This window comes from Ammospiza caudacuta, chromosome 10, assembly GCF_027887145.1.
Source record: "Ammospiza caudacuta isolate bAmmCau1 chromosome 10, bAmmCau1.pri, whole genome shotgun sequence".
Classification (NCBI taxonomy): domain Eukaryota; kingdom Metazoa; phylum Chordata; class Aves; order Passeriformes; family Passerellidae; genus Ammospiza; species Ammospiza caudacuta.
Window position 1 is genome coordinate 11,438,449 of NC_080602.1, and position 23,883 is coordinate 11,462,331.

The 23,883-nt window shown below is 54.7% G+C and overlaps 3 protein-coding genes across 3 annotated transcripts; 1 reads left to right on the forward strand and 2 right to left on the reverse strand.

The window, feature by feature from the left end:
- Positions 1-157: 157 nt before the first annotated feature.
- On the reverse strand, positions 158-14,537 carry SCAMP2 (secretory carrier membrane protein 2). The gene is made up of 9 exons (XM_058811147.1): positions 14,415-14,537; positions 9,071-9,151; positions 8,081-8,161; positions 7,172-7,289; positions 6,423-6,551; positions 5,849-6,008; positions 5,281-5,382; positions 2,569-2,686; positions 158-1,557 (listed from the first exon to the last, which is right to left on the reverse strand). The coding sequence occupies exons 1-9, from the start codon at positions 14,469-14,471 to the stop codon at positions 1,411-1,413; spliced, it is 993 nt and encodes a 330-aa protein (XP_058667130.1). The 5' UTR covers positions 14,472-14,537; the 3' UTR covers positions 158-1,410.
- Positions 14,538-15,011: 474 nt separating this feature from the next.
- MPI (mannose phosphate isomerase) lies at positions 15,012-18,380 on the forward strand. Its single transcript, XM_058811145.1, has 7 exons — positions 15,012-15,134; positions 15,410-15,610; positions 15,690-15,831; positions 16,796-16,978; positions 17,070-17,243; positions 17,397-17,605; positions 17,925-18,380. The coding sequence occupies exons 2-7, from the start codon at positions 15,416-15,418 to the stop codon at positions 18,141-18,143; spliced, it is 1,122 nt and encodes a 373-aa protein (XP_058667128.1). The 5' UTR covers positions 15,012-15,134; positions 15,410-15,415; the 3' UTR covers positions 18,144-18,380.
- A 287-nt stretch (positions 18,381-18,667) lies between these two features.
- FAM219B (family with sequence similarity 219 member B) lies at positions 18,668-22,840 on the reverse strand. Its single transcript, XM_058811161.1, has 6 exons — positions 22,751-22,840; positions 20,558-20,660; positions 20,261-20,345; positions 19,868-19,945; positions 19,551-19,599; positions 18,668-19,399 (listed from the first exon to the last, which is right to left on the reverse strand). The coding sequence occupies exons 1-6, from the start codon at positions 22,838-22,840 to the stop codon at positions 19,241-19,243; spliced, it is 564 nt and encodes a 187-aa protein (XP_058667144.1). The 3' UTR covers positions 18,668-19,240.
- Between the last annotated feature and the right edge of the window lie 1,043 nt (positions 22,841-23,883).

Here is a 23,883-nt window from a genome sequence, read left to right on the forward strand (position 1 = left end):
AGCGGCACGAACCACGCCCCCAAGCAGCAATGACCACGCCCATACATTTACATCCCCACATGAAGCCACGCTCCTGGCTCCACCCCGTCCGTATTGGCCACGCCCCCGACCCGTCAATCACACCAAGCCACGCCCCTGCCGCCGCACGGGCACCGTGTCTGGACCACATGAACATTTTTATTAATAATTTTTTAAACATTAAAAGATCAGACGCAGGGGAAAAAAAAATCCAGTAATACAGAAGGAAAAGGGTGTAAAAATACCGATTTCTGTATCCCAGCGCCCCCGCCGCCCCTCAGCGGCACAGGAGGGGGGTCTGATACAACCCCAGCCCGGCAAAGGGGCACCGCAAAGCCAAATCTGCATTAAATTCCCTCCCCACGACACCCAAACCACGGGGCTGAGGGAGGGAGAGGTGGGAACCTGCCGCCATCCGCCCCTCTGCGTCCCAAGGGAAATCCCATCTTGGGATGCAGCTGAACACACACGGAAACAGTTCCTTCCCAGCTGAAAAAAAAAATTAAACTCGTCAGGAGGAAGGCAGGGAGGAGCCTTCCCTGGAGAAAGACTCATTCAGGGTTAGCTGGAGAAGGGCGTCACAGGCACTGTGTGACCCGGCATCCTCAGCTGCCCCCAAACTGGAGCTGGGAGCCAAACCAAAATCCCTTTTCCCCTCCCTCTCCTGCTCTCAAGTCACTGAGAAGACTCAGCCCCCACTAATCCCTTCTCCCCCTCTCTGGCACCTGCAGGATCCTCCTGGAAGCAAGGGATATGCCCTGGGGACATCAGGGGAAATACATCCCCCCCCCAAACTCCCCCCTGCTCCCAGATTTTCCTTTGTGGCTCTCAGGAAGCCCAGCAGTTACGAGGTCAAAATACAGCATTGTGTGAGTGTAATAAACCAAAAGTACAGTTTCTGTTCTTAAAATTAATGACATCAACTACATGCACGTTACAAAACCCTCCCCAAAACAGCAGATAATCAAATTCTTCATAGCAAAGGCCAAGAGAAGAGAGAGTAAAATCAAAAACCTGCTTCCCCTCATCTTCCTGCTACAGACAGAGTGAGGGGGAGGAAGAGACAAACACCTGGAAGGTCCTGGAAAGAGGAATATTTGCCTCAGAGAATGTCTTCCCCCATCTCCCCACACCCTAAAACAAGACAGGGAAAAGGAATCATCATCCAAACCGTAGCTCAGCTGAAGCCCAAAAGAAAAAACCTCTTCTCATCAGGAGTGTCGGCATCACAGAGCTCACATGGTACCCCCAAAAAAAGTGCATTTTCAGAAAAAAACAAACAAAAATAAAAATAGAAGGTTGGGGAGATGAGGGCAGAGGAAGCGAGAGGGAGGCAGCCCAGGATGAAGGGCTGGATTTGCTGGGAAGAAGGGCTGGATTTGCTGGGCAGGGTTAGTTTCCTCTGAAAGCACTCTGTGCAGCTGAGGAGGCTGCCCCAGCTGCTGCATTCTGGAAGCTCCTGTTGGTGAGGATGCCTTGGGAAAACTCCTCCTGGGCCCTCTGGAAGCTGGCTCCTGTGCGCCGATACAGGGAATGCACCTGGGGAAGAGAGGGGAGAGAGAGAGGGATTGAAACCAGCCTGTGGGATTGATGCACACACCCAGCTTGTCCTAGGCTAAGCAGCTCCCTGGACAGCTGCAGAGCATGGGCTGCAGCCACTGGCCCCATGGCAGATTTCAGGAGAGCTTCATTTGCTGAAAAATGCGGAGCTCTCAGCAAAATTAGTGGTTTCAGACCCAAAATTCCCCACATTGTGATGGTTCATGCTTAACCCAGTATTTACTGCAGGGCAGGACCTGAAGGTGCCAACAGCACCAGGTATTTCCTTCAAGATAAAGGCAGGAGAGCAGAAGGAAGTACCAACAGAAAGAGGATCAGTCCAGCCTGTCCTTGGCTTCCCTCAAGCTCACTTTCTGCTGTTCCTGCAGAAATCCAGCCCTGCTGTGGGCAGGCAGGAGGAGGGAGGAGGGCTGGGTTTAGGATCAGTGGGAAGGCACTCACTGGGACCCCACCAGGCTCTGAAAAGCCCCACAAGGCTGTGGGAGCAGTGACAGAAAATCCCTGGGTGCTGAACAGAGCCACGACCACCTCTGCTCAGCCAGCTCCAGGCAGGACAAGGGGAAATGGTTTTAAACTGCCAGAGGGCAGGGTATCAGGAAATAAATCCTTCTCTGTCAGGGTGGGCTGCCCAGAGAAGCTGTGGCTGCCCCAGGATCCCTGGAAATGTTCCAGGCCAGGTTGGACAGGGCTTGGAGCACCCTGGGACCATGGAAAGCGTCCCTGCCCTTGGCAGGAGGTAAGATGAGCTCTAAGATCCCTTCCCAAATCATTTCATGATTCTATGACTCCCAAAGGGAGGCTACTCCCCACTTCAAGACTGTCCAAAAAATCTGGCATCGCTGCAGGAAGCACAAGCAAAACCACTTTAATTAAAACCTCCTGAGCCACCAGTGCCCCCATCCCACCATCATTCCCAGGTGGGTGAAGGGAGGCATCAAAGCCAGGAGCCCTGGGGGCAGCCTGAGCTCTGCTGGCCCCCGAGGCACTCACCTGCTTGAGGAGGAAGAGGGAGAGCACGGCGCAGAGCGTGAAGAAGGCTGCCACCACCATCATGATCACCACCACGGCCACGTTGCCGTGCACCTCCGAGAGCGCCGCGATCCAGCCGCTGCCAGGGACAGGGGAGAGAGGGGCTGGGCATGGACAGCATCCCAGCACAGAGAGGGGCTGGGCATGGACAGCATCCCAGCACAGAGAGGGGCTGGGCATGGACAGCATCCCAGCACAGAGAGGGGCTGGGCATGGACAGCATCCCAGCACAGAGAGGGGCTGGGCATGGACAGCATCCCAGCACAGAGAGGGGCTGGGCATGGACAGCATCCCAGCACAGAGAGGGGCTGGGCATGGACAGCATCCCAGCACAGAGAGGGGCTGGGCATGGACAGCATCCCAGCACAGCTGGAGCACAGCTGGGAGCACACCCCTGCTGCAGGGCAAGGTTACAGGGCAGCACAAAATGGAAACGGGGGAGCCTGGAGCTCGTCCAGGCCTTTGTTTTGGGGATAGAGTTTCCATTAGCATTTTTAGAGGAGGACTGTGCTCATCCCACCCACATTTCAGCTCTGTGCCCTCCCCTCAGGCAGCAAAATCAATACCCTTGGCGCCAACAGTGACTTCCATGGGCACCTTCTCCAAATTCAGCCAAGAGGGGTAAAGATAGGCTGAAAGAGCTGAATTGGGAGAGATCAGCTGGCAGGTCTGGAGCCTGGAGCTGAGTGTCACCCTGACAGGGACGAAAGGGTTGAGAGGAGGAGGAAGAGACAGGAAGGGATGGAGGTGGTGAAACCCTGGCACAGGCTGCCCAGAGCAGCTGTGGCTGTGGAAGTGCCCCAGGCCAGGCTGGATGGGGGTTGGAGCTACCTGGGACAGTGGAAGGTGTCCCTGCCCATGGTCCCTTCCAACCCAAAGCATTCTGTGATTCCACCATTCTAATTCACAGACACTGGGAGGTGTTGAAGGAAAAGGAGCAGAGAGAATTCACAGAGTTACCAGCACCTGGCTGTGGCTGAAAATACCAAGACACCTCACTCAGAACACCTTCCTGAGAGCTGGAGAAAGGAACCTTTCCAAGCGCTCCACCAGCACACCATGTGCCAGCAGCAGCAGGAGGAGGGATGGGTCTCATGCCATGTGTGGCACTGCTCCTGGCAGCACAGGGAAGCAGAAAGGCACACCATGCACTGCAGCCAAAAATACCCACGCTGGCTGGCTGGCTGGCAGCAGGGAACAGAGCAGAGAGCTGCAGGCAGCCTCTCCAGGGAGACTGAACCCACTCCCCTTCCCCCGTGACTCGGGCAGGGGGGAGGCAGGGACAGCGCTGCCCACGGGCCCTTCTGCAGGCACAGGGCACAAATAGACAGCAGCTCCTGCCTGGAGCCTGCCCTGGGACAGGCACCACGGGCTGCTGACCTTCCCTGAGCTCCCTGAGCTCCAGAACAGGCTGCTGACCTTCCCTGAGCTCCCTAAATCCAGAATGGGAGCTGCTAACCTCACCCTGAGATCCAGAACAGGCTGCTGACCTTCCCTTGAGCTCCAGAACAGGCTGCTAACCTTCCCTGAGCTCCAGAAAAGGCTGCCAACCTTGCCTGTGCTCCAGAACAGGCTGCTGACCTTCCCTGAGCTCCCTGAGCTCCAGAACAGGCTGCTAACCTTCCCCTGAGCTCCCTGACTCCATAAGGGACTGTTAACCTTCCCCTGAGCTCCCTAACTTCAGAATGGGAGCTGCCAACATTCCCTGAGCTCCCTGACTCCAGAACACGCTGCTGACCTCACCCTGAGCTCTGTAACTCCAGGACAGGCTGCTGACCTTCCTCTGAGCTCCCTAAATCCAGAACAGGCTGCTGACCTTCCCTGAGCTCCAGAACAGGCTGCTGACCTTCCCTGAGCTCCAGAAGAGGCTGCTGACCTTCCCTGACTCCAGAACAGGAGCTGCAGCAGGGGCAGCAAGGTGAAAGGAAAGGCTGTGCTCTCCCTGCAGGGCACAGCTGCTGACATGAGGCTGCTGGAGCCGCTCCAAAAGCCCAGGCTCGCCCTTCTGGACAATGTCACTGAGAAAGGGAGAGGCTAAAAGCCTCTCTGCTTATCTCAGCCCACCAAGCACATGCTCCAGAGGGATCCAGGGAGAGTTTGGGGACAGAGTCAGGGCTGAGTAGCACCCAGATTTCAGGTCAGAGATCCCTCAGCCCCACACTGCTGTCAGGGAAGGCTCCAGTTTGAACAAGGCAGATGTGGTTCACACCAGAGGAGCAAATATGATCTGTGCTGAGTGAGGGAGAAGAGGCACAGAAGAGTTCTCACAGAATCACAGAACAGTTTGGGTCAGAAGGGGCCTCAAAACTCATCACATTCCACCTCTCTGCCATGGGCAGGGACAATTCCCACTGTCCCAGGGTGCTCCAAGTCCCATCCAACATGGCCTTGGACACTGCCAGGGATGCAGAGACAGCCACAGCTGCTCTGGGCACCCTGTGAGGGAAAAATTCCTGCCCAATATCCAGTAATTCACATACTCCCCTTCTCATACTGGGATTAGGATGGGAAGAGCAGAGAAGGGAGGCAGCTGGGACCTGCCATGAGCTGAGAGAGAAAAACCACAGCAGAAAGAACAGGAAGCTGTCAGAAGCAGGCCCCAAAGCTCCTGCCAGTCACAGCCCTGGTGAGAAAAGGGATGTGTGACATGGCAGGCAGCAAAGCCAAGCTTACCTGTCTCCCCAGCCAGGAATTCCAACAGCCTGGATGATGTAGATTGCTATTTGGCAGAAGAAGATGAAAAAGAAGACAAAGAAGCTGAAGGAGCTGTCAGACCTGCAGGAGAGAGGAGTGAAACCTGTGATCCTTGCACTCAGAGGAGAGGAACAGCTTCAGTGAACTCCTTTCTGCAGGGAAGAGCTGCTGAGGGGAGGAATTTGGGCACCTAAATGTGTCCATCTGCCCAGAGCAAGATGGGGTGAAGGCAGCTCCCTCAACAAACACAGTGTGCTCCACATCAGTGTACCAAACAGTGTCTTAGAAATTATTAAAGTGAATAAAACATGAATTCAAAGTGTCCTCTCTCTGCCTAGGCTTGGATTTCAGGATGAAAAAGGATCACCATAATTAAGTTCTATCAGACAGATCTAATATGTTTAGCAACACAGTGCTCTGGGTTTATCTAATGATGCAAAGAGCTGGAAAAATCCTGAGGGCAAAACACGATGGGAACAGATAAACCCAAAGCTCCTCCCACTAAGAGATACATCCCTGTTACAGACAAAACCAACCCAGCACTTGCCTGAAAGCCTTGTAAATTGGTCGGTACCAACAGAGAAAGGCACAAGGGGTGAATAAAATTAACCACAGGATGGAGAGCCCAAAGTCCACTCCTCTGCTGTTGTCCACTGTGAACCACGCCAGGCAAGCCAGCAGGTTTAGGAGCAGGGTGATGGAATGTACTGTTTGGGGTGGGAGAGAGAGAAAAACAACATCAGCAAGCTCTTGGAAACTCCAAAGCACCCTCAATGTCTCAGTGAACACAGGGGGAGCTGCAGAAATTAAGGTGACTTTGGGCCATCTAATTTCCCTGCCTCCCTTGGAAGGGAAACAGAGCTTGACCTAAGAAGCTCATCTGATCCTGCTGCTCACAGCCAAATCTTAAATAGGTGCTCAAGCCTCCATTAAACAATTAAAATTTTGTCATGAATGAGCTATTCCCAAAGCATAAACTCGAGGTTCTTCATAAGAAAGGAGGGAAACCTGATTTGAGCCTCGCAGACAACACCAACAGCATTTACTGCGTGACAGAGCTCAGCTTTTCACACAGAACCTCCTCCAAAAGAATTCTGACTGCAGGTGAGGCCATTACTTACACATCCACAAGTAATAGAGCATCTTGCATATCCTCTGGTAGTCAGCTGGGATGTCTGCAGAGAAGTCCTGGTAGAAGCAGGGCTTGATGGGACACCTCTTGGGGAGAGGAGGCCAGTTGTTCTGCCTCGCTGTGGGAGGGACGAAGGAAGGAGCAGCTTTTCACTTGCTCTCCTCTCATTCAAAGGCTAATCCCACCCCAGAATTTCCAAGCAGTTGTTCAGCAATTGTTTAATTCATGCATTAAAACCTTGGCAGAGCCCAGGGGCTGGGCAGCACAGCAGGAATGGGATAAACTGCCGGCACAGCAGCTGTGTGCAGGGGTTTTCCTTGGAGGAAGGCAGAATTCCCTGCACTGGCCAAAGGGCCATCACAGCCACCATCACTCAGCCCTGCAAGCCCAGATTCAGCCACTTCACACCAAGATTAGGGGGAAAATACTGGATCCTGTGGTTAAAAGAGCATTGAGGCTGAGGAGAAGAGCTTTGCTGCCCTCAGTGAGAAGCCTCAGCGTGGCAGAGTCACTCACCAGCTCTGACACGGGCACAGATCAATGCTTGAGAGCTTTTGGTGGTGAAATGCAGCTGCTTGAGGGCAGGGACCCACCAGAACTGGCCTCCAGCATCCCAACTTCCCATCTTGGAAGCTGTGGGATGCCAGGCATGTCCCAGAAGGGCTGCTACAGGGAATTATCCTGAAATCCTGGCAAACCAAGGGAGCCAGGCTGCCCTGGGCAGGAGTCAGTACTCACGGTCGATGCTGGCTGCGTGGCTCTGCAGCTCCCTTTCCTTCTTCTCCAGCTCTGCTGCCTTCCTCTCTAGCTCTGCCTGCTGCTGGAGCAGCCCTGCCTGTGCTGCTGCAGCCACGGCCTGGGGAGGGCACAAACAGTAGAGAGGTCAGCCCTGCCCTGCCCTGGGCTGTGGTGGCACCCGGGTGCCAGGCTGGGAAGGAAACAGGGCACAGGGTGACATGAAAGCTCAGCCCCTGACACCTTGGGCACAGGGTGACATGAAAGCTCAGCCTCACACATCTTGGACACAAGGGTAACATGAAAGCTCAGCCTGTCATATCTTGATTCTGCCACTGGAGGACAAAATCAAGTTATCCTACAGGAAGTTAGGGCTGGCAGGAGGAGCTTACCCACAGCTTCTTCTACCTCACACTTATCTCACTGCTCTGAGCTCATCACTCCAGAGTGGTGAGCAGGGCTCCTGGGCTTACCAGGACAATTCCCTTCCCAGCTGCCTACCACATGTCTTAAGGATCTCTTCTACCTGTTTTATATTCTGAGAAATTATTATTTCTCCCAGTTCTTTGGATGAGGTGGTGCTGGTGGCCGGGTACTTGCATTTGTTCTCCTGGCACTGAGCATGTCTGACCAGACACCAGAACTAAGCTAAAAGCATTAGCAGGATTCATTCCAGGATTTCCAGAGAGAAGCCAGAGCCAACAGGACACAAGGCAAAGCAAGCTCTGCCACCACAGGGACAGGGAAGGAGATAGAAGAACTCCACGTGTGTATTCCCTACAAAGATCTGCCTCGGAAATACACGTTGAAAATCCCACCTGCAGCTTCCCAGTGCCCAGCCCAGGGAATGCTGTGCTCCCAGAGGCCCTGGGAGCTGGAGGAGGCTGGGAGGGCAGCAGGGAGGGGCTGTACCTGTGGTGTGGGCTCCACAGATGTCTGCAGCACAGCTGGCTGCGAGGGCTGCGTCGCCGGCGTCGTCCGCGCTGCATTTGTCTGGGAGAGATCAGGAAAAACAGGGCAGGAGAAACCCAAAGGGCTCTTGGTGAATTGTTTAAAGCAAAATAAAATCTAACTAATCTCCCCTTCTTGCCCTCCTTCTCCCACCTGGCTCGTGGCAGCAGCCAGGGAATAAGGGTGAGGCTCTCCCAGCCATCCCTCAGTGGCCAGCACAGCTCAGCTCGCAGCCCAAGGAGCAAATAAATGCTGCAGCGCCCTGCCACAAACCATCTTCCCCTTCACACTTCATGGGGCTTCCCTGGGAGCCAGCAGGCAGCTGGAGAGGAGCTGTTCCATGCCAGTGAGCTGGGAGCTCATTACTGCTCCAGTGCAGGAGCAATTTCCCTCTCCTGCACACCATGAGCCACATCCACGGGGAAATCCAGAGTTGTGCTGTGATGGCCTCAATGAGGGGAGGGAATGATGCATCTGACTCCATTGATATTAGAAGGTTAATTAATTGCTTTATTATACTACATTATTCTACACATCTAAAACTGAATCTGCCCAGCACTCACTCTGCACACACTGCTTACCTTGCCCTGAATCTCATGACTGTCACTCAACAGTCCTGACACACACACACACTCTTGGCCCTGACAGGCCAAGGAAACAAAACACCATCACTTTAGGTAAAAAAACCTCTATGCTGTACTCTACTTTTGCACAAACACAGGCAGAGCAAATGATAAGAATTGTGGTTTCTTTCTCTGAGGTTCATAGAATGTGAACCCCAGAAATATTCTTGGGAAGAATTGTGCCTTGCTTTTTTCTGCAAAGAGAAATGTGGGGCTACAGAAATCAGCTGTGAAATCCTCTATTTTTTAAACTGCACCTATCAAGGGACCTTCTACACCACTTAAAGCACCACCAGGCACACAGAGCACAAGGACACGTGGCACTTACCCGCTGGGAGCTCTCAGAAAAGGGGTTGAACTCATCCAAGCCACTTTGGCTGGTGTTTGTGAGCTGTGTCACCGAGGGGTCCTGCAGGGAGAGAGCACAAGGAGAAATCAGCACTGGATATGGGCTATCCCCACTGACAGCACTGAATTGTTCAGTTTGGAAAAGGCCTTTAAGAACAGCAAGTCCATCTCATCCATGCTGCCTGCTTTCCATCTGCTTGTTAGCTGGGAATTTGAGGGGGTGAAACACATCCCTGCCACAGGGAGACGGCCCTGGCTGGCATGGAATTTAAATATCCATGGAGATCACTACCAGCAAGGCAAGACTTGTCAGCAGAAATAATCTCCTGTTCAGCCAAGAGGGATGTCTGAACAACCACAACACAGGAATACTTTGTGCAGGTTACTTCTGCTAACCTACAATGAGATATTCCTAATTTCCAGGGATTTGGATTCATCCACCCATGGTCAGGATGCTGCTGGGACTCACAAAGCAAGCATGGAGCTACATAAAATGAGATTTTAGACACAGCTGATCCTGGCTGAGAGATGCTGGCAAGCTAAAATGCCACTGATTGCTCTGAATAAGTGAAACACTCAGGAAAATTGAGCTGGAGGTGTGACACCAATTATTTTAGGAGGTTTTAATGCTGCTGGCATAACAGCTCTCACTTCCACTCACAGCACCTCCCACTCGTCTTTTAAACATCCTCTGATGTTTAAAAACAGGCTCTGTGCACCTCACACACCTCCCTCCCCTCACCTGCAGGGTTTTTACGCAGCTGTTTTTTATCTCCTCTTTTCCACCTACTCCTCTGCATGCAGAGGTTCCTCTTGGGCAGCCAGGTGCTGCCCTCTGGAGCACTCCTCTCCCCCTTACCCCAGCAACGAGGCCCTTTTGGAACTCGGAAATCCTCCTGGCCTGGCAACCTGAGAGCTGGGAGTGGCTCAGAAAATTAAAACGTGGCTTCTCCCTCCCTCAGCACCTGGTGTGAGGACCTCGTGTGTCCAGACCAGCCCTTCTAATTTGGTGCTCCATGGGGGGAGAAGGAACCGAGGCTGCTCCGGGGTGTGCGGGGCTGATGAAGCTGGGGCACGGAGGAAAATCCCTCTGGAGCCATTCCCAGGTGTGAAAAATGCATATTTTATGAGTGTTTTTTTGAAAATATTAAAATGAATATTGTATGTGCTGTGTTAGAAAGTTATGCTGCATTAATTTTCTTAAGTAGATGTTAAAATAGAAACTACGCTATGTAAGATACTTTTTTTAAAGAAAGGACGCCCAGTGAGACAGCAGCCACAGGACACCTAAATCTTTCAGAGAAAGAGAATTTATTGCCCTCTTATCAGAAGAAACAAATTTCTTCCTGCCTTGCCCTTGCCCAGCCCTGAGATGCTGTCAGGATTAAGAGGAAGAAGCTGACACTGACCAGACAGAATTCTGTGTCTGAATGGAATTTATGCATCACGTATGAGGTGCATGAATATGCAACAGGCTGTTGTTTTTAAGGGTTAATCCTATTAATGTGCGTCCTTTTTCAGGCTTATGCTGCCCAGAAAAATGACTATCCACAACTCTTTGTTTCTATTGTCTCATATTGTCCTAATTCAAATTGTCTAAATTATTATTAGTCTTATTATATTGCTATTTTTATAACCATTTTATTACTATGAAACTTTTAAAGTTTTAAAAAGAAGTGACTGGCGTTTTTCACACGGGGCTCTAGCGCAGCCTGGTGCTGGGCAGGAGCACAGGGAGCAGTTAATGAGTAACAGCAGAGCTCCTGCAGGGCAGGCACTCCCACCACCAACAGGTCACACTCGTTTGTGAATCACCTCTCATTCTCGCCAATGCTGCTCAGGGAAGTTCAGCTCCCCAGCGAGGAAAGGCTGCAACAAGTGGGAAGAAGCAGCAGGGCTGCCATGCTGGAGATAAAAAGTGCTTTTATTTCATTCCTGACTCCTCTGGAAGCTTCAGCTGTGCAGAGATAAGGGCTGTCAGCACAAGTTTATACTTCCCCTCACGCATGGCAGTGCTGCCCATCAGCACAAACCCTTTAGTCCAGACTAAAGTCCAGCAGAAAACAACTGCACAAGGAAGAAAAACTCCCTTCAAGGTGTGGGAAGTGGAATGTGAGAGCTGCATAACCCTCCAGAGAGCCTGGGTGGGCAGGCTGGCAACAAGGAAAAATGCTATGGTACCACTGTAAAACACAAATTTTACTTCCCTTGGCTTATCTGCACCCAAAAAAAAGCTGGAGGCTCTCCAAGGGCAGGGAGAGCACCACCACAGTTTGATTCCCAAGGTAGACAAGCTCTCATCTTGCTGCACAGCTTTCAAAAAAAAATCACTTAATTAGGCTGTGAGGCCAAGGCCCAGCAGCTGGGCTGAACTTGCCTGCTATTGTGCAAGCGTGCCTAAAATAGGAACCCAAAGAGCAGAGAATCTGCAACAAAGCTGAAGTGTTTGGACACGTGCCTGGGGAGGGCAGGAAGGAAAGCAGAGGGTGAAGCACAGGCAGCAGCTCCTGTGAGCCTGGAGCAGGCAGTGAGGGATGAGAGAGCACCAGGAATGCAGAGATCAGCCAGGAGCTGCCCACAAACTTTGTGTTTTACAGCTGTTTTCTGCCAGCTAGCAGCAAAAGGCAGCTGAGCCTCTCAGAACAAGCCTTGGAAAGGATCAGGAGACAGGGATTTAATTCAGAACCTCTTGGAGCCACAATAAAGGTGTCCAGCCACAAAGCTCGTGCTCACAGATCAACAATTGGCTGGACCTGCAGGGTGCCATGGGCAGATCCCATGTGCTGCCCTTCCAACCATCACTTCTTGAGTGCCAGGGATGTGTGATGCTCTTTTTCATGGCTTCAGGTGCCCCCAGCACAGAATAACTCCACATCTGGACCAAACTGCACTGCCAGGAATATTAAAACAATTTTCAAATGCAGCTTTAATGCAAATACAAAGTTGCTGTCGTGCTGCTGAAAGGTTTGGGTACAACAGGTTTGTGCAAGGAATTCTATTTTTTTTCTTTTCTTTCTCTTCCCACAGATTAAAGAAACAAAATGAGAGGCCTCTCTAGATGAGATCAAGGAAAAAGAGCTCAACCTAGAATCACCTGGAACTTAACACAGTTGTCAAAATATCACAGTATTGCCCCAAATATAACCAGTCCTGCAGACTGAGGGTGCTGCCACTGCCTGGGAGATGCACTGAGAGAAATCTTGAGGATTTTGTTTTTGATATCTCTGGAAAGGATGGAACTTTCCAGCTCTGTCTGAAGCTGGAATCAAAGTTTTGGAGGCAGCTGCCACTTGCAGCAGCAGGTTACTAGATAAAGGAAGGAAGTTAATCATCTCTCATTAACTGGTTACAATAAGTAACAGAGCAGCCAGAGATATTTTTAACAGGACCAAAGCAGCTTATTTTACACAAAGCTTGGAGAACATCATGAACAGAGCCTCCTGAAAAGGCAGAAACCTCAGGATTTGAGGAGGATGAAGCACTGAACTGGGAGCTGCAGCAAGGAGGGACAATCCTGGTGCTGTGGCAGGAGAGATCCACGGGCTGGGACACTGTCAGTGGGACACTGTCACTGTCACCCCAGCACAGAGCCAGCACCTGGAGCCAGCCCCTGGTAGGGAACAGGCTGTCCCACAGGCTGGGATTCCATTTCAAACCTGACCAAGGAGGCTCCAGGAAGCAGCAGTCAAAAATTCCTCTCAACCAGCAGCTGGGGACTGGGGAATTTTTCTTGGAAAAATAAAATAAAAGGTAAGACAAAAACTTCTGTACCCAAGAGGAGGGTACAGAAGCTTCCACAAGGATCAGAGGAGCTGCAAAGAGCTCTCACAGAGGAATCCACCGTGGGACATGTGTCAATCCTTGTTAAGTGAGCCTGATGTGGGAGTTACTGCCTGGAAATCACCTTCAACCTTTTCTTGTTTGATCAGTGAATAAAGAGTGAGCACAGCCCTGTTCTGCCAGATACCAGCACAGCTTTAATGTGCACAAAGCAGCTGAAGGGAGATGACAAGAAAGATGGAGACAGACTTTTTACAAGGGCCCAAAGTGACAGGAGAACAGAGAATGGCTTCAGACTGACAGAGATTAGATTGGATATTAGGAAATTCTTCCCTGTGAAGGTGGGGAGGCCCTGGTACAAGGTGCCCAGAGAAGCTTTGGCTATCCCTGGAAATGTTCCAGGCCAGGCTGGACGAGGCTTGGAGCAGCCTGGGACAGTGGAAGTGTCCCTGCCCATGCAGAGGGTGGGACTGAATGAGCTTTAATTTCCCTTCTAACCCAAACCATTCTGTGATTCTAGGAATATTTACTTCCTCAAAGCCAAAGCAACAAATCCCACGTCCATGAACAGCAATATATTCCATCCTCCAGAGTGAACACCAGAGGAACACAATCATCCCAACTCTTCCCATTCCTGAGCGTCACGGGACTGTGTCAAAATGAAAGTGAGGAAGAAGAGAAAGAATTTTTTCTCTCTGATTCCTCAAAGGACTCAGCTCTATCAACAAACAACTTGTGTTTGGCTCAGCCATGAGATCCAAGGTCAGGAAAGCAGTTTTTCCTGTGCTCACATGCCAGACAAGCAGCGGAGGTGAGGCTGAGCTCCAGAGCCTGACTGTCACACAGAGGCCGTGCCAGGCCAGCTCCCTGCATCAGTGACCCCAATTTCCACAGGTTAATCCCACAGAGGAGAAACCCAGCGAGCACACACCGAGTCCTCAGTGACCTTAACAGCAATCCTCTGCTTGGAGCCACGAAATCCACAGCTTTGCCACGGGAACTCACTTTAAAGCCGAACCGCCTTAAAAACAAACCCAGAGAGACTCAGAGAACAACCAGCCCGCCGCGCAGCACGGCCGAGAGAGCTCCAGCGATGGATTATTTCGAATAAACCCTCAGAGCAGGCATTCCCAGCTGGGTGGGAAAGCCCCCCTCGAGGTGAGAGCAGCCGAGTGCGGGGACACAGCGGGAGGGACCTGGGGGTCACAGCGCTGCGGAAGGGGTTCGGGATCCCAGGCGGTGGCGGCGCAGGGGAGGGGGCTGCAGAAAGAGGAGGAGATGGGACCGTGACCCGCGCTAGACGGGGAGCGGGACCCCGGGATCGGGACCCGGGGCTCGGCTCCAGGCCGCCCTCAGGGCCGGGGGTCGCGGCCGCCTCACGCCCCCCCTGGTCCCGCCCTCTCGCTCTGATTGGCCGAGGTGCGGAGGAGCGGCTCCGCCATTGGCCGGCGGCGCTTCACTCAGTGCCACGTCCCGGCGTGCGGGGCACGGGGCCCCGGCCGCGCCGCGCCGCGCTGGGAGAGGCACCCGTAACCCGCGCCCACCTGGAAGGGGTTGATGTCCACCGGGTCGGCGAACGGGTTGGTGTCGAAGCCCGACATGGGCGCGGTCCAGCTCCTGCTCCGCTCCCGCCCGCCGCCGCTCCTGGCGCTTCCGGGGCACCCGCGTGACCGGGAGCCGCGTGACGTCACGGCGGCGCGCACTGCTCGCGCGGGGTTAACCCGGTGGGCGTGGCCGCGTGACGTCAGGCGCGGCGGTGGCGGAGGGGGGGCGGTGAGGGGAGGGGGGGGCAGGTCCTGCCCGGCAGAGCCATGGCGGAGATCCGCGGTGAGCGGGGCACGGGCACCGGGCACCACCGCCCGCCCGGGGATGGGCTCCGCGATGCGACACCGGCACCCCCTCCGGGACCCCCCAGGGCCACGGGGAGCAGGGCCCGTGAGCCGCGCCCCCAGCCCGGGCACCCCCAGATGGCCGTGTGATGGTTGCAGATCGTCCCCACAGAGTGTCCCCTGCCAAGGCCGTGGTGCTCTCCCTCCCTGCCATCCTGTCACCGTGCCCCGCGGGCTCCGTGCGTGTCCGGGAGGATTTCCGGGGGTCCTTTCGGTGCCCCGCTAACACCTGCCTTCCCTCCCGCAGTGTTCCCCCTGTCCTGCGCGGTGCAGAACTATTCCTGGGGGAAGGTGGGCCTGGAGAGCGAGGTGGCCAAGCTGGTGGCCAGCGGTGACCCCCTGGTCCAGATCCAGCCTGACCTGCCCTACGCTGAGGTGAGTGTGTCTCTGTGTCCATTCTGTCCGTGTGTCCGTCCCATCCGTGTGTCCATCCCACCCCGCGGCCGTGGTGGCTCTCTCCATCCTGTGTCCTAGCGGGACACGATGCTGCCCCTCAGCTGTCCCGTGTCCCCCTGGCTTGGAGGGAAGCCCGGCATGACTCAGCCCCCGAGGGAGCTGCCAGGGATCACCTCCCTGGAAAAGCCCAAGTCATCCGTGCTGCCTGCCCGGCTCGGTTCGGGGTGCCAGCTGTGTGTGTTGGTGTCTGGCAGCTGTGGATGGGCACGCACCCGCGGGGCGATGCCCTCATCCGGGATAACCGCATCCCCCAAAAGACCCTGGGCCAGTGGATCGCCGACAACCCCGCCTGCCTGGGCGCCAAGGTGAAGGACGCCTTCCAGGGGCACCTGCCCTTCCTGTTCAAGGTGCTGTCGGTCAACACCGCCCTGTCTGTCCAGGCACACCCCAACAAGGTAGGAAGAGCCCGGTGTGGGCAGCCCAGGTGGATCTCATGTCCTGGGGACTCAGGCAGCTCCTGTCCCCTCTCTGCAGGAGCTGGCAGCGAAGCTCCATGCCCAGTTCCCTGAGCACTATCCCGATGCCAACCACAAGCCCGAAATGGCCATCGCCCTCACCCCCTTTGAGGGCATGTGTGGCTTCCGGCCCGTGGAGGAGATTGTCTCCTTCCTCCAGAGTAAGGCTGGAGGAGGGGGCATGGTCAAACTCTGGGGTGGGGATGGTGTCCATGGGGTGGGGATGGTGATCCTGCTCCCTTGGGCTGGGCTTTGGGATGGGGATGGCGGTCATATTCCCTTTGGGATGGGCTTTGGGATGGGGATGGTGGCCGTGCTCCCTTGGAATGGGCTTTGGGGTGGGGATGGTGGCCATGCTCCCTTGGGTTAGGGTTTAGCATGGGGATGGTGGCCATGCTCCCTTGGGTTAGGGTTTAGCATGGGGATGGTGGCCATGCTCCCTTGGGTCAGGATTTGGGGTGTGGATGGGGGCTGTGCTCCCTTGGGATGGGCTTTGGGGTGGGGATGGTGGCCATGCTCCCTTGGGTTAGGGTTTAGCATGGGGATGGTGGCCATGCTCCCTTGGGTCAGGATTTGGGGTGTGGATGGGGGCTGTGCTCCCTTGGGATGGGCTTTGGGGTGGGGATGCTGGCCATGCTCGTTTAGGATGGGGATGATTGCCCTGTTCCCTTGGGATGGGATTTGGAATGGGGATGGGGGCCATGCTCCCTTGGGATGGGCTATGGGGTGGGAATGGTGGCCCTGCTCCCTTGGGATGGGGTTTGGGGTGTGGATGGGGGCTGTGCTCCCTTGGGATGGGGTTTAGGATGGGGATGAAGGTCCTGCTCCTTTGGGATGAGGTTTGAAATGGTGATGGTGGCCCTGCTCCCTTGGGATGGGCTTTGGGATGGGGATGGTGGCCATGCTCCCTTTGGGATGGGGTTTGGGATTGAGATGATGGCCATGCTCCCTTGGGACAGGGTTTGGGTTGTGGATGGCGGCCCTGCTCCCTTGGGATTGGGTTCAGGGTGCAGGCAGCGCTCCCAGGGATGGGATTCGCTGTGGGGACAGTGACAGTGCTCTCCTGGGATGGGGGTGCTGCTCTGCCCTGGCCTGGGCTGGCTCTGAGCGACGCTGGCCCCGCAGATGTCCCCGAGCTGCGGGCCCTGATCGGGGAGGTGGCCGCGGAGCAGCTGGAGCGCAGCGGCAGCGATGACCCGCGCGGGGTCTCGGCCGCGCTGCGCGTGTGCTTCACCCGCCTCATGAAGAGCGAGAAGAAGTTCTTCGTGGACCAGCTGAACATGCTGGTGAAGAGGATCTCCCAGGAAGGTGGGTGCTGGCTGGGACACCCCAAACCACTTCGGGGGGCTGTGTTTGGGGAGAGGCTCTCCCCACACCTGGCCTGGTCTGTCCTGTGCAGCGGCAGAAGGGAAGGACACGTCGGGCAGCAACGGGGAGCTGTTGCTGCGGCTGCACTCCCAGTACCCGGGGGACATCGGCTGCTTCACCATTTATTTCCTGAACCTGGTGAGGCTGGAGCCAGGGGAGGCCATGTTCCTGGGAGCCAACGAGCCCCACGCCTACCTGCACGGAGGTGAGCATCGTGGGGCTCTCCTAGCCCGGCATCCTGCAAGGCCTGGCTGTGGGGACGGGAGGAGGGGCTGGGCTGGGTTGGGCTGGGCTGAGGCTGGGCTGAGGGCTAGGCTGGGGGCTGGGCTGGGCTGACAGCGCTGCCCCGTCCCCACAGACTGCGTGGAGGTGATGGCGTGCTCGGACAACACGGTGCGCGCCGGGCTCACGCCCAAGTTCATCGATGTGCTCACCTTGTGTGAGATGCTCAACTACACACCAGCACCCAGCAGCTCCAAGATCCTCCCGGCAGCGCAGAGCCAGCTCGATCCCCACGTCTACCTCTACGACCCACCCGTGCCAGACTTCACCATCATGAGGATAGAGGTGAGAGATGACAGCTCCGTGCTGGGGACACCGGGTGGGACACACCAGTGCTGGCTGGGGCTCGCTCACCTTTGATATCAGTGTCCTGGCAGGGTGGGAGTGATTTTGGGCGTAATGGGGTGCTGGTCTCTTTATCCCTCCCTGGAGCTTGTTCACCTTCTCCAGCAGCTCTGGGCAGAGGGAGAACCAGGAAGAGGTCCCTGGGCTTGGGCTGCTGCAGGCCCAGCAAAGGGGTGGGAGTGGGGACAAGCCCCTTCCAGCTCTGCAGAGAGGATCAAAGCTGAGGGACACCCCAGCACAGTGACATTTCCCTTGGCAGATCCCTGCCTCCATCAAGCTGTACCTCATCTCTGCCATGGACTCTGCCAGCATCCTGCTGGTGATCCAAGGGACAGCCATGGGCACCTCCACAGCAGCAGCCTCAGAGATGTCCCTGCGCCGTGGCTCCGTGCTCTTCGTGTCAGCCAACGAGAGCATCTCCCTGCACCTCTCCTCACCCGAGGGGATGCTGCTCTTCCGAGCCTGCTGCCTCCTCTGAGCAGCACCTGGGACACTTCCACCACGACACTCCATGTTTGGGTAGATAGAAACTGCTGTGGGCAAAGTCTTCTCGCTTGAAAGGTCTCCCTCCACCTGTTAAACCCCCAAAGCAGCCCTGAGGTGTAGAAAGAGAAGTTCTATGGATTGACCTCTTGGAGGTGGTGCAGACCACAGGCTTTCTGCTGCTGCTGGTGGGCTCTTCCCAAGCCTGGCCAGTGTCCCCCTTCCCTGGCTGTAAAAGGGGGCTGCCTGGGGGATGATGGAGCAGGAGAGCCTCTGCTGCTGTGAATAAAGAAGTGACTTTGTCCCTGGCGAAGGGCAGCGTGGTGGAGGGAGCAGGAGGATGGAGGGGGACAGAGAGGCTGGGAGCAGCTCCAGCATCCCCCCAACGCTGGCTGTGTTTCCCCCCCTTGCTCTTCAGGCACAGGAAAAGAGTAAAATGTGATGAGAGAACACAGGAGTCCCCCTCACAGCACCAGCAGCCCTTCTGAGTAATGAGATCCAGTTTATTAAGTGCTCCCTTTTACAAGTAAGATACAAAAACAAACAAACATGCCCCCCACCCAACCAGTTCATGTCTCTTGACATGAAATATTTAAATAAGGTTTCTGTATAAGAAGCTGATTGTCCTCTATGTCATAGAGCAGGACCATGGTTTAAGGCAGCGTTTATGGTTTGCAGCAGGGAGGCTCTCCAGCCCCCCAAATCCAAGTCCTGTGCAGAGCTGGGATGGGGGGCCTGGGCTGTGCCTCACCTGCATCAAAGCAGCGTTGAGGAGAATGGGAATAAGCCATTAGCTCCAACCCCAGAAACTCCCAAATCCTTCCCTTTATACGCCTGTGGAGGTGCCAGGCCCTGCCTGTCCTCCCTTCCCACCCCAGCCAAGTGCCAGGTAACATGCAGGTCACCAGAATGTCACTGTGCCACCTCCCCTGGTATTGCTGAGTGTAAGGAGAAGTCTTTTGGAGTCAGCTGGTCTCTGCCACGAGCAGCATCATTCAGTCCTTGTGCCACCGTCCTGGCGTGGGACCCGGACACCCACCAGCCATCCCACGAGACAAAGAAAGTGCTGGATTTTGACCTGTTCTTGTGCAGCTACTGGATCACACAGGAGAGATTTTCTCCAAAACAGCACGGGCAAGAAGAGGAGGCAGAAGGTTTTGGGGGGATGAGATCCAGGTCTTCATCATCGGGGACCTCGTCGAGGTGGTACCCGTCCTGCAGCAGCTGCCGGCTCAGGTCCTGGGTCACCTGCTGCAGGGGGACAAAGCAGAGCTCTGCAGGATGCACACACATCCACGCCCTGGGGGTGATGCTCCCAGCCCCAGCCAGAGCCTCGAGGGGTCAGGGGGACGAGGGAGCCCCTGGGGACCCCACAGTGTCACAGCCAGAGCCCCGCACTTGCCTCAGCGGAGGAGTATCCCGAGGAACACCTGGATCCTGGCTCCCCGTCACTGAGGGGAAAAAGAAACAGAGCTGGCCAGGAAATGGGGGCTGTAGGGTGCAGATGAGGGGAATTTGGGGGAAAAAAGGAGCTGGAAGTGCAACCCCAAGGAGTATTTGAAATCTATGACAACAGGAGCATATTGCTGCCCTGAGGTGCCCAGTGCCATCAGGGATGCTCTACAAGTGACAAGGAAAATCAACCCCCCCAAAAGCCATCTGGGAGCACCCCCACCCTCAAAATCGTGGGATATTTACCCAAAATCCTGGGCTATTCACCTGTCTGAGTCGAGGGAGACCAGGTTTTCATCAGCTGTCTGGCTGAGTGCCGTGTAGCCCTTGTTGAACTTCACAGACCTGCCAGGAAATGCAGGAAGGAGACCAGCACAGATGTTTTATGTGCAAACACATCCATGGAGCTGACAGGCTGTGGGGCCAGGGCAGGGATCCCACTCCTTCCCACCACCAGCTAAACCCCAGGACACCCAAATAAATCCATACCACCAAATCATCCCCAAAATAGAGAAGCGAAAAGCAGTGTATTTTATTATACTGGGTGTTCCTGGCCAAACAGAGCCAGCAGAACAAGGTCCCAAACTCTTCTTTAAAATCCTCTGAGTTTCCCAGTGTCCCCAAAGAAAAGGCATTGAAAAGAGGAGGAGGGGATCAGACCTTTTAGGAGTTGGTTTCAGGGCAGTTGGTGCCCCCAGCAGCCCCTGCCTTCGCAGCGCTGCCTTTGCCAGCTCCCGCTGCCTCTCTGCAAGCCAAGCACAGGGACAGAGACAAAAATCCCCAAGTGCTCCCAAAGGGGTTCTTCTTCTGGGGAATGGGTGAGGAGGGTGGTGCAGGTGAGCTTTTATAAAGGTTTTATCCCACCAAGGAATTAAAGGGCTTTTGGTAACCCCAGCTCTGGGAGAGAGGTGGGAATGACACCCAAAATGCCAGCAGAGTGCACCAAGCATCACTTACTCAGCTTGGCCTGGATGGAGGGAGGTTTGCTCATGATGTATGGACCTCTTTTCTCCACCACATCTGTCCCTTTGTTCAGCCTCTTCTTTTCAGCCCAAACCAGCTAAAAAAAGAGTGGAAGAATCATTTAGCACCTCTCCACGGGGATGAAGTAAAGCAGAGTCATCTCAGAGCATCTGATCCTTCCTGGGAGCTCAAGGTCAGCAGAGAGATCTGTCCCCAGGGAAATCTGTCCCCAGGGACAGCCCAGGAGGAGGGAGAGGAAAAGGAATAAGCAGATCTGTTAGCAGATGAGAGGATTATTTGGGAATGGTGATGCTAATTAAAAGCACAGGTAGTCACCATCAGTTCCTGTGCAAGCCTGGCTGCAGTAATACCTGGGAAAAGGTGGTGGAGGAGATTTACTGAGAGGTTAATCAAACACAAATGTAAGGATTGTGTATTTTAATTTGGGGTTTCCGAGCTTCTCCTTTTATCCAATTATTGTCAAGGAGAACCAACGCTCCTAAGGGCAAGAGGGAGGATAAAACCTCCACAAACACAAGAAGTAATGAATAAAATAGAGGGAAAATCAGAGAGGGCTGGCACAGGAGGGACATGGAATTAAAGGAGCAGGGCAGAGGACTGGGGATGGTGATTGGAGAGCACAGCCAGGATTAGCCTCAGTGTCTTAAGCTGGAATTAGCAGGACAGAGCTTTATGGTGGGAATGACCAGGCAGGCAGTGTCCCCCCAGATCTCTCTGGGTGTGCCATACCCCTTCCTGGCCAGCTGATGCTGTGCTGATACACCTCTGTGTGTGTACATATATATATATATTTATTTGTATATTTATATTTATACACTGCATACAATACTGTGCCTCCCTGTCTGCAACTCTGAAAGATGAACTGTCCCACTGTATTGTTCCTATACTGCTCCACACACCCACCCCACACTGCCCCATGGACATAGCCCAGCCCCATAACCCCTGTGCACACACCCCACACTGCCCCATAGACATAGCCCAGCCCCATAACCCCTGTGCACACACCCCACACTGCCCCATGGACATAGCCCAGCCCCATAACCCCTGTGCACACACCCCACACTGCCCTACAGATACCCCCAGCCCCATAACCCCTGTGCACACACCCCACACTGCCCCATAGACATAGCCCAGCCCTCCACCACCCCTGTTCACGTACCCCACACTGCACCACGCTCTCCTCAGCCACACAGCCCCACACTGATATCCCACACAGCCCCATAGCCCCATGCAGATACCCCACACAGCCCCATAGCCCCATGCAAATATTCCACCCCTGCCCCAAACCCCCATGTGCATATCCCACACAGCCCCATACAGATATCCCACCCTTGCCCCATACCCCCATGCACATATCCCATACAGATATCCCACACAGCCCCATAGCCCCATACAGATATCCCACCCCTGCCCCATACCCCCTATGCACATATCCCACACAGCCCCATAGCCCCATACACGTATCCCACACAGCCCCATACACATACCCCACACATCCCCATAGCCCCATACAGATATCCCACACAGCTCCATAGCCCGATACAGATATGCCACACCTGCCCCAAGCACATATCCCACACAGCCCCATAGCCCTATACCCGTATCCCACACAGCCCCATGGCCCAATACAGATACCCCACACAGCCCCATACCCACGATGCAGATATCCTACCCCTGCCCCATACCCCCTATGCACATATCCCACACAGCCCCATACAGATATCCCACCCCTGCCCAATAGCCCCATAGATATCCCACACAGCCCCATATCCCCATACACATACCCCACACAGCCCCATAGCCCCGCACGGATATCCCACACAACCCCATAGCCCCATGCACATATCCCACACAGCCCCATACAGACATCCCACCCCTGCCTGATAGCCCCATAGATAACCCACACAGCCCAATAGCGCCATGCAGATACCCCACACAGCCCCATGCAATATCCCATACAGCCCCATAACCCCGTGCAGATATCCCACACAGCCCCATAGCCCCAGGAAGAAATCCCACACAGCCCCATGCAGACACCCCACACAGCTCCATAGCCCCACGCAGATATCCTATATCCCCATACAGATATCTCACACAGCCCCATACCCAGGATGCACATACCCCTCCCAGCCCCGCACTCCCATCGCGCCCGTACACCGCACGTACCCCCGGGCCCCGCCGGCCGGCGGCTCCACTGGCAGCGGGACCGGCACCGGCACCGGGACCCGGCCCGGCTCCGCCGCCGCCCGTCGCCATGGCCGCCCCTGGCCCCGCCCCATGGCCCGCCCGCCAATGGCAGCGCGGGGCCGGCAGAGCTCAGCCAATGGGAGGCGGGGAAAGGGCGCGCCCCTCTGCCGCGCATGCGGGACGGGACCGCGGGATGGGGCGGGAGAGCGGGACGGGGTAGGACAGAACGGCGGGACGGGACCACGGATTGAAATAGGAATCTTTTCGAGCCAAAAGCTCTTGGTGGTCTATTTCACACCCAAGATAGCTCAGCCACTTTTGGAGGTCTAAAATCAGCAGGATGGCTTCTGTTGCAGTGTTGGAAACAAAAATGTTTAATAAAAGGCAAAATAATAAACTCTTTACAGAGAAAAGCTGATCTAAGTGCAAGAGGTTCTTGCTCCTGGTAAAACACCTCACAAAAAACATTAGTTTGTTTGTTCTCTTATTTTTCTAGTAAATTGCTCAGGCGGGATTTTTTGGCTCCTGTCCCATTGGCCATCCTTAAGTTTGAGGTGAAGTCCCCCAAGCCTATGAGATGCCTTTTACACATAATCGAGGACAGAAACTTCTGAGCTTCTTTCCTTTTTAAGGGGACAGAGGATAGTTTGGTCACTCTGTCAACAGGGGGCACATTCCTATATCTCACCCTTTTATACATCTAAAAAGAAAGAGGAGAAAGGAACAGGAACTGAAAAAGTCTTACAATGGATGAAACAGTGGGATGGGATGGGACTGTGGGACACAACAGCAGGGCATCCAGAAACGAATTCCTGTTTTCCCAAAAAATTCCCCTCTTCTAGGAGGAAAATAACAGAATTAAGGCGTTTCCCTTCTCCTCCCACTTGCTTCTGTTGGTTTCTTTTCTTCCCCAAACCCTTGCCTGGGCAAGAGATGAATGGAAAACAGGGACAGTATCCCAGAACAGATCCCCTTCCTGGAGAGGACACCACCCTTGCAAACAGGAACCCCGAACCCACACCTGAGGCTCTGGACATGATTTCAGGGAAATGCCTCCCCCCCAAAGCTGTGCATACAGGAACCACGCTCTCCACACAGCTCCTGCTCTTCCC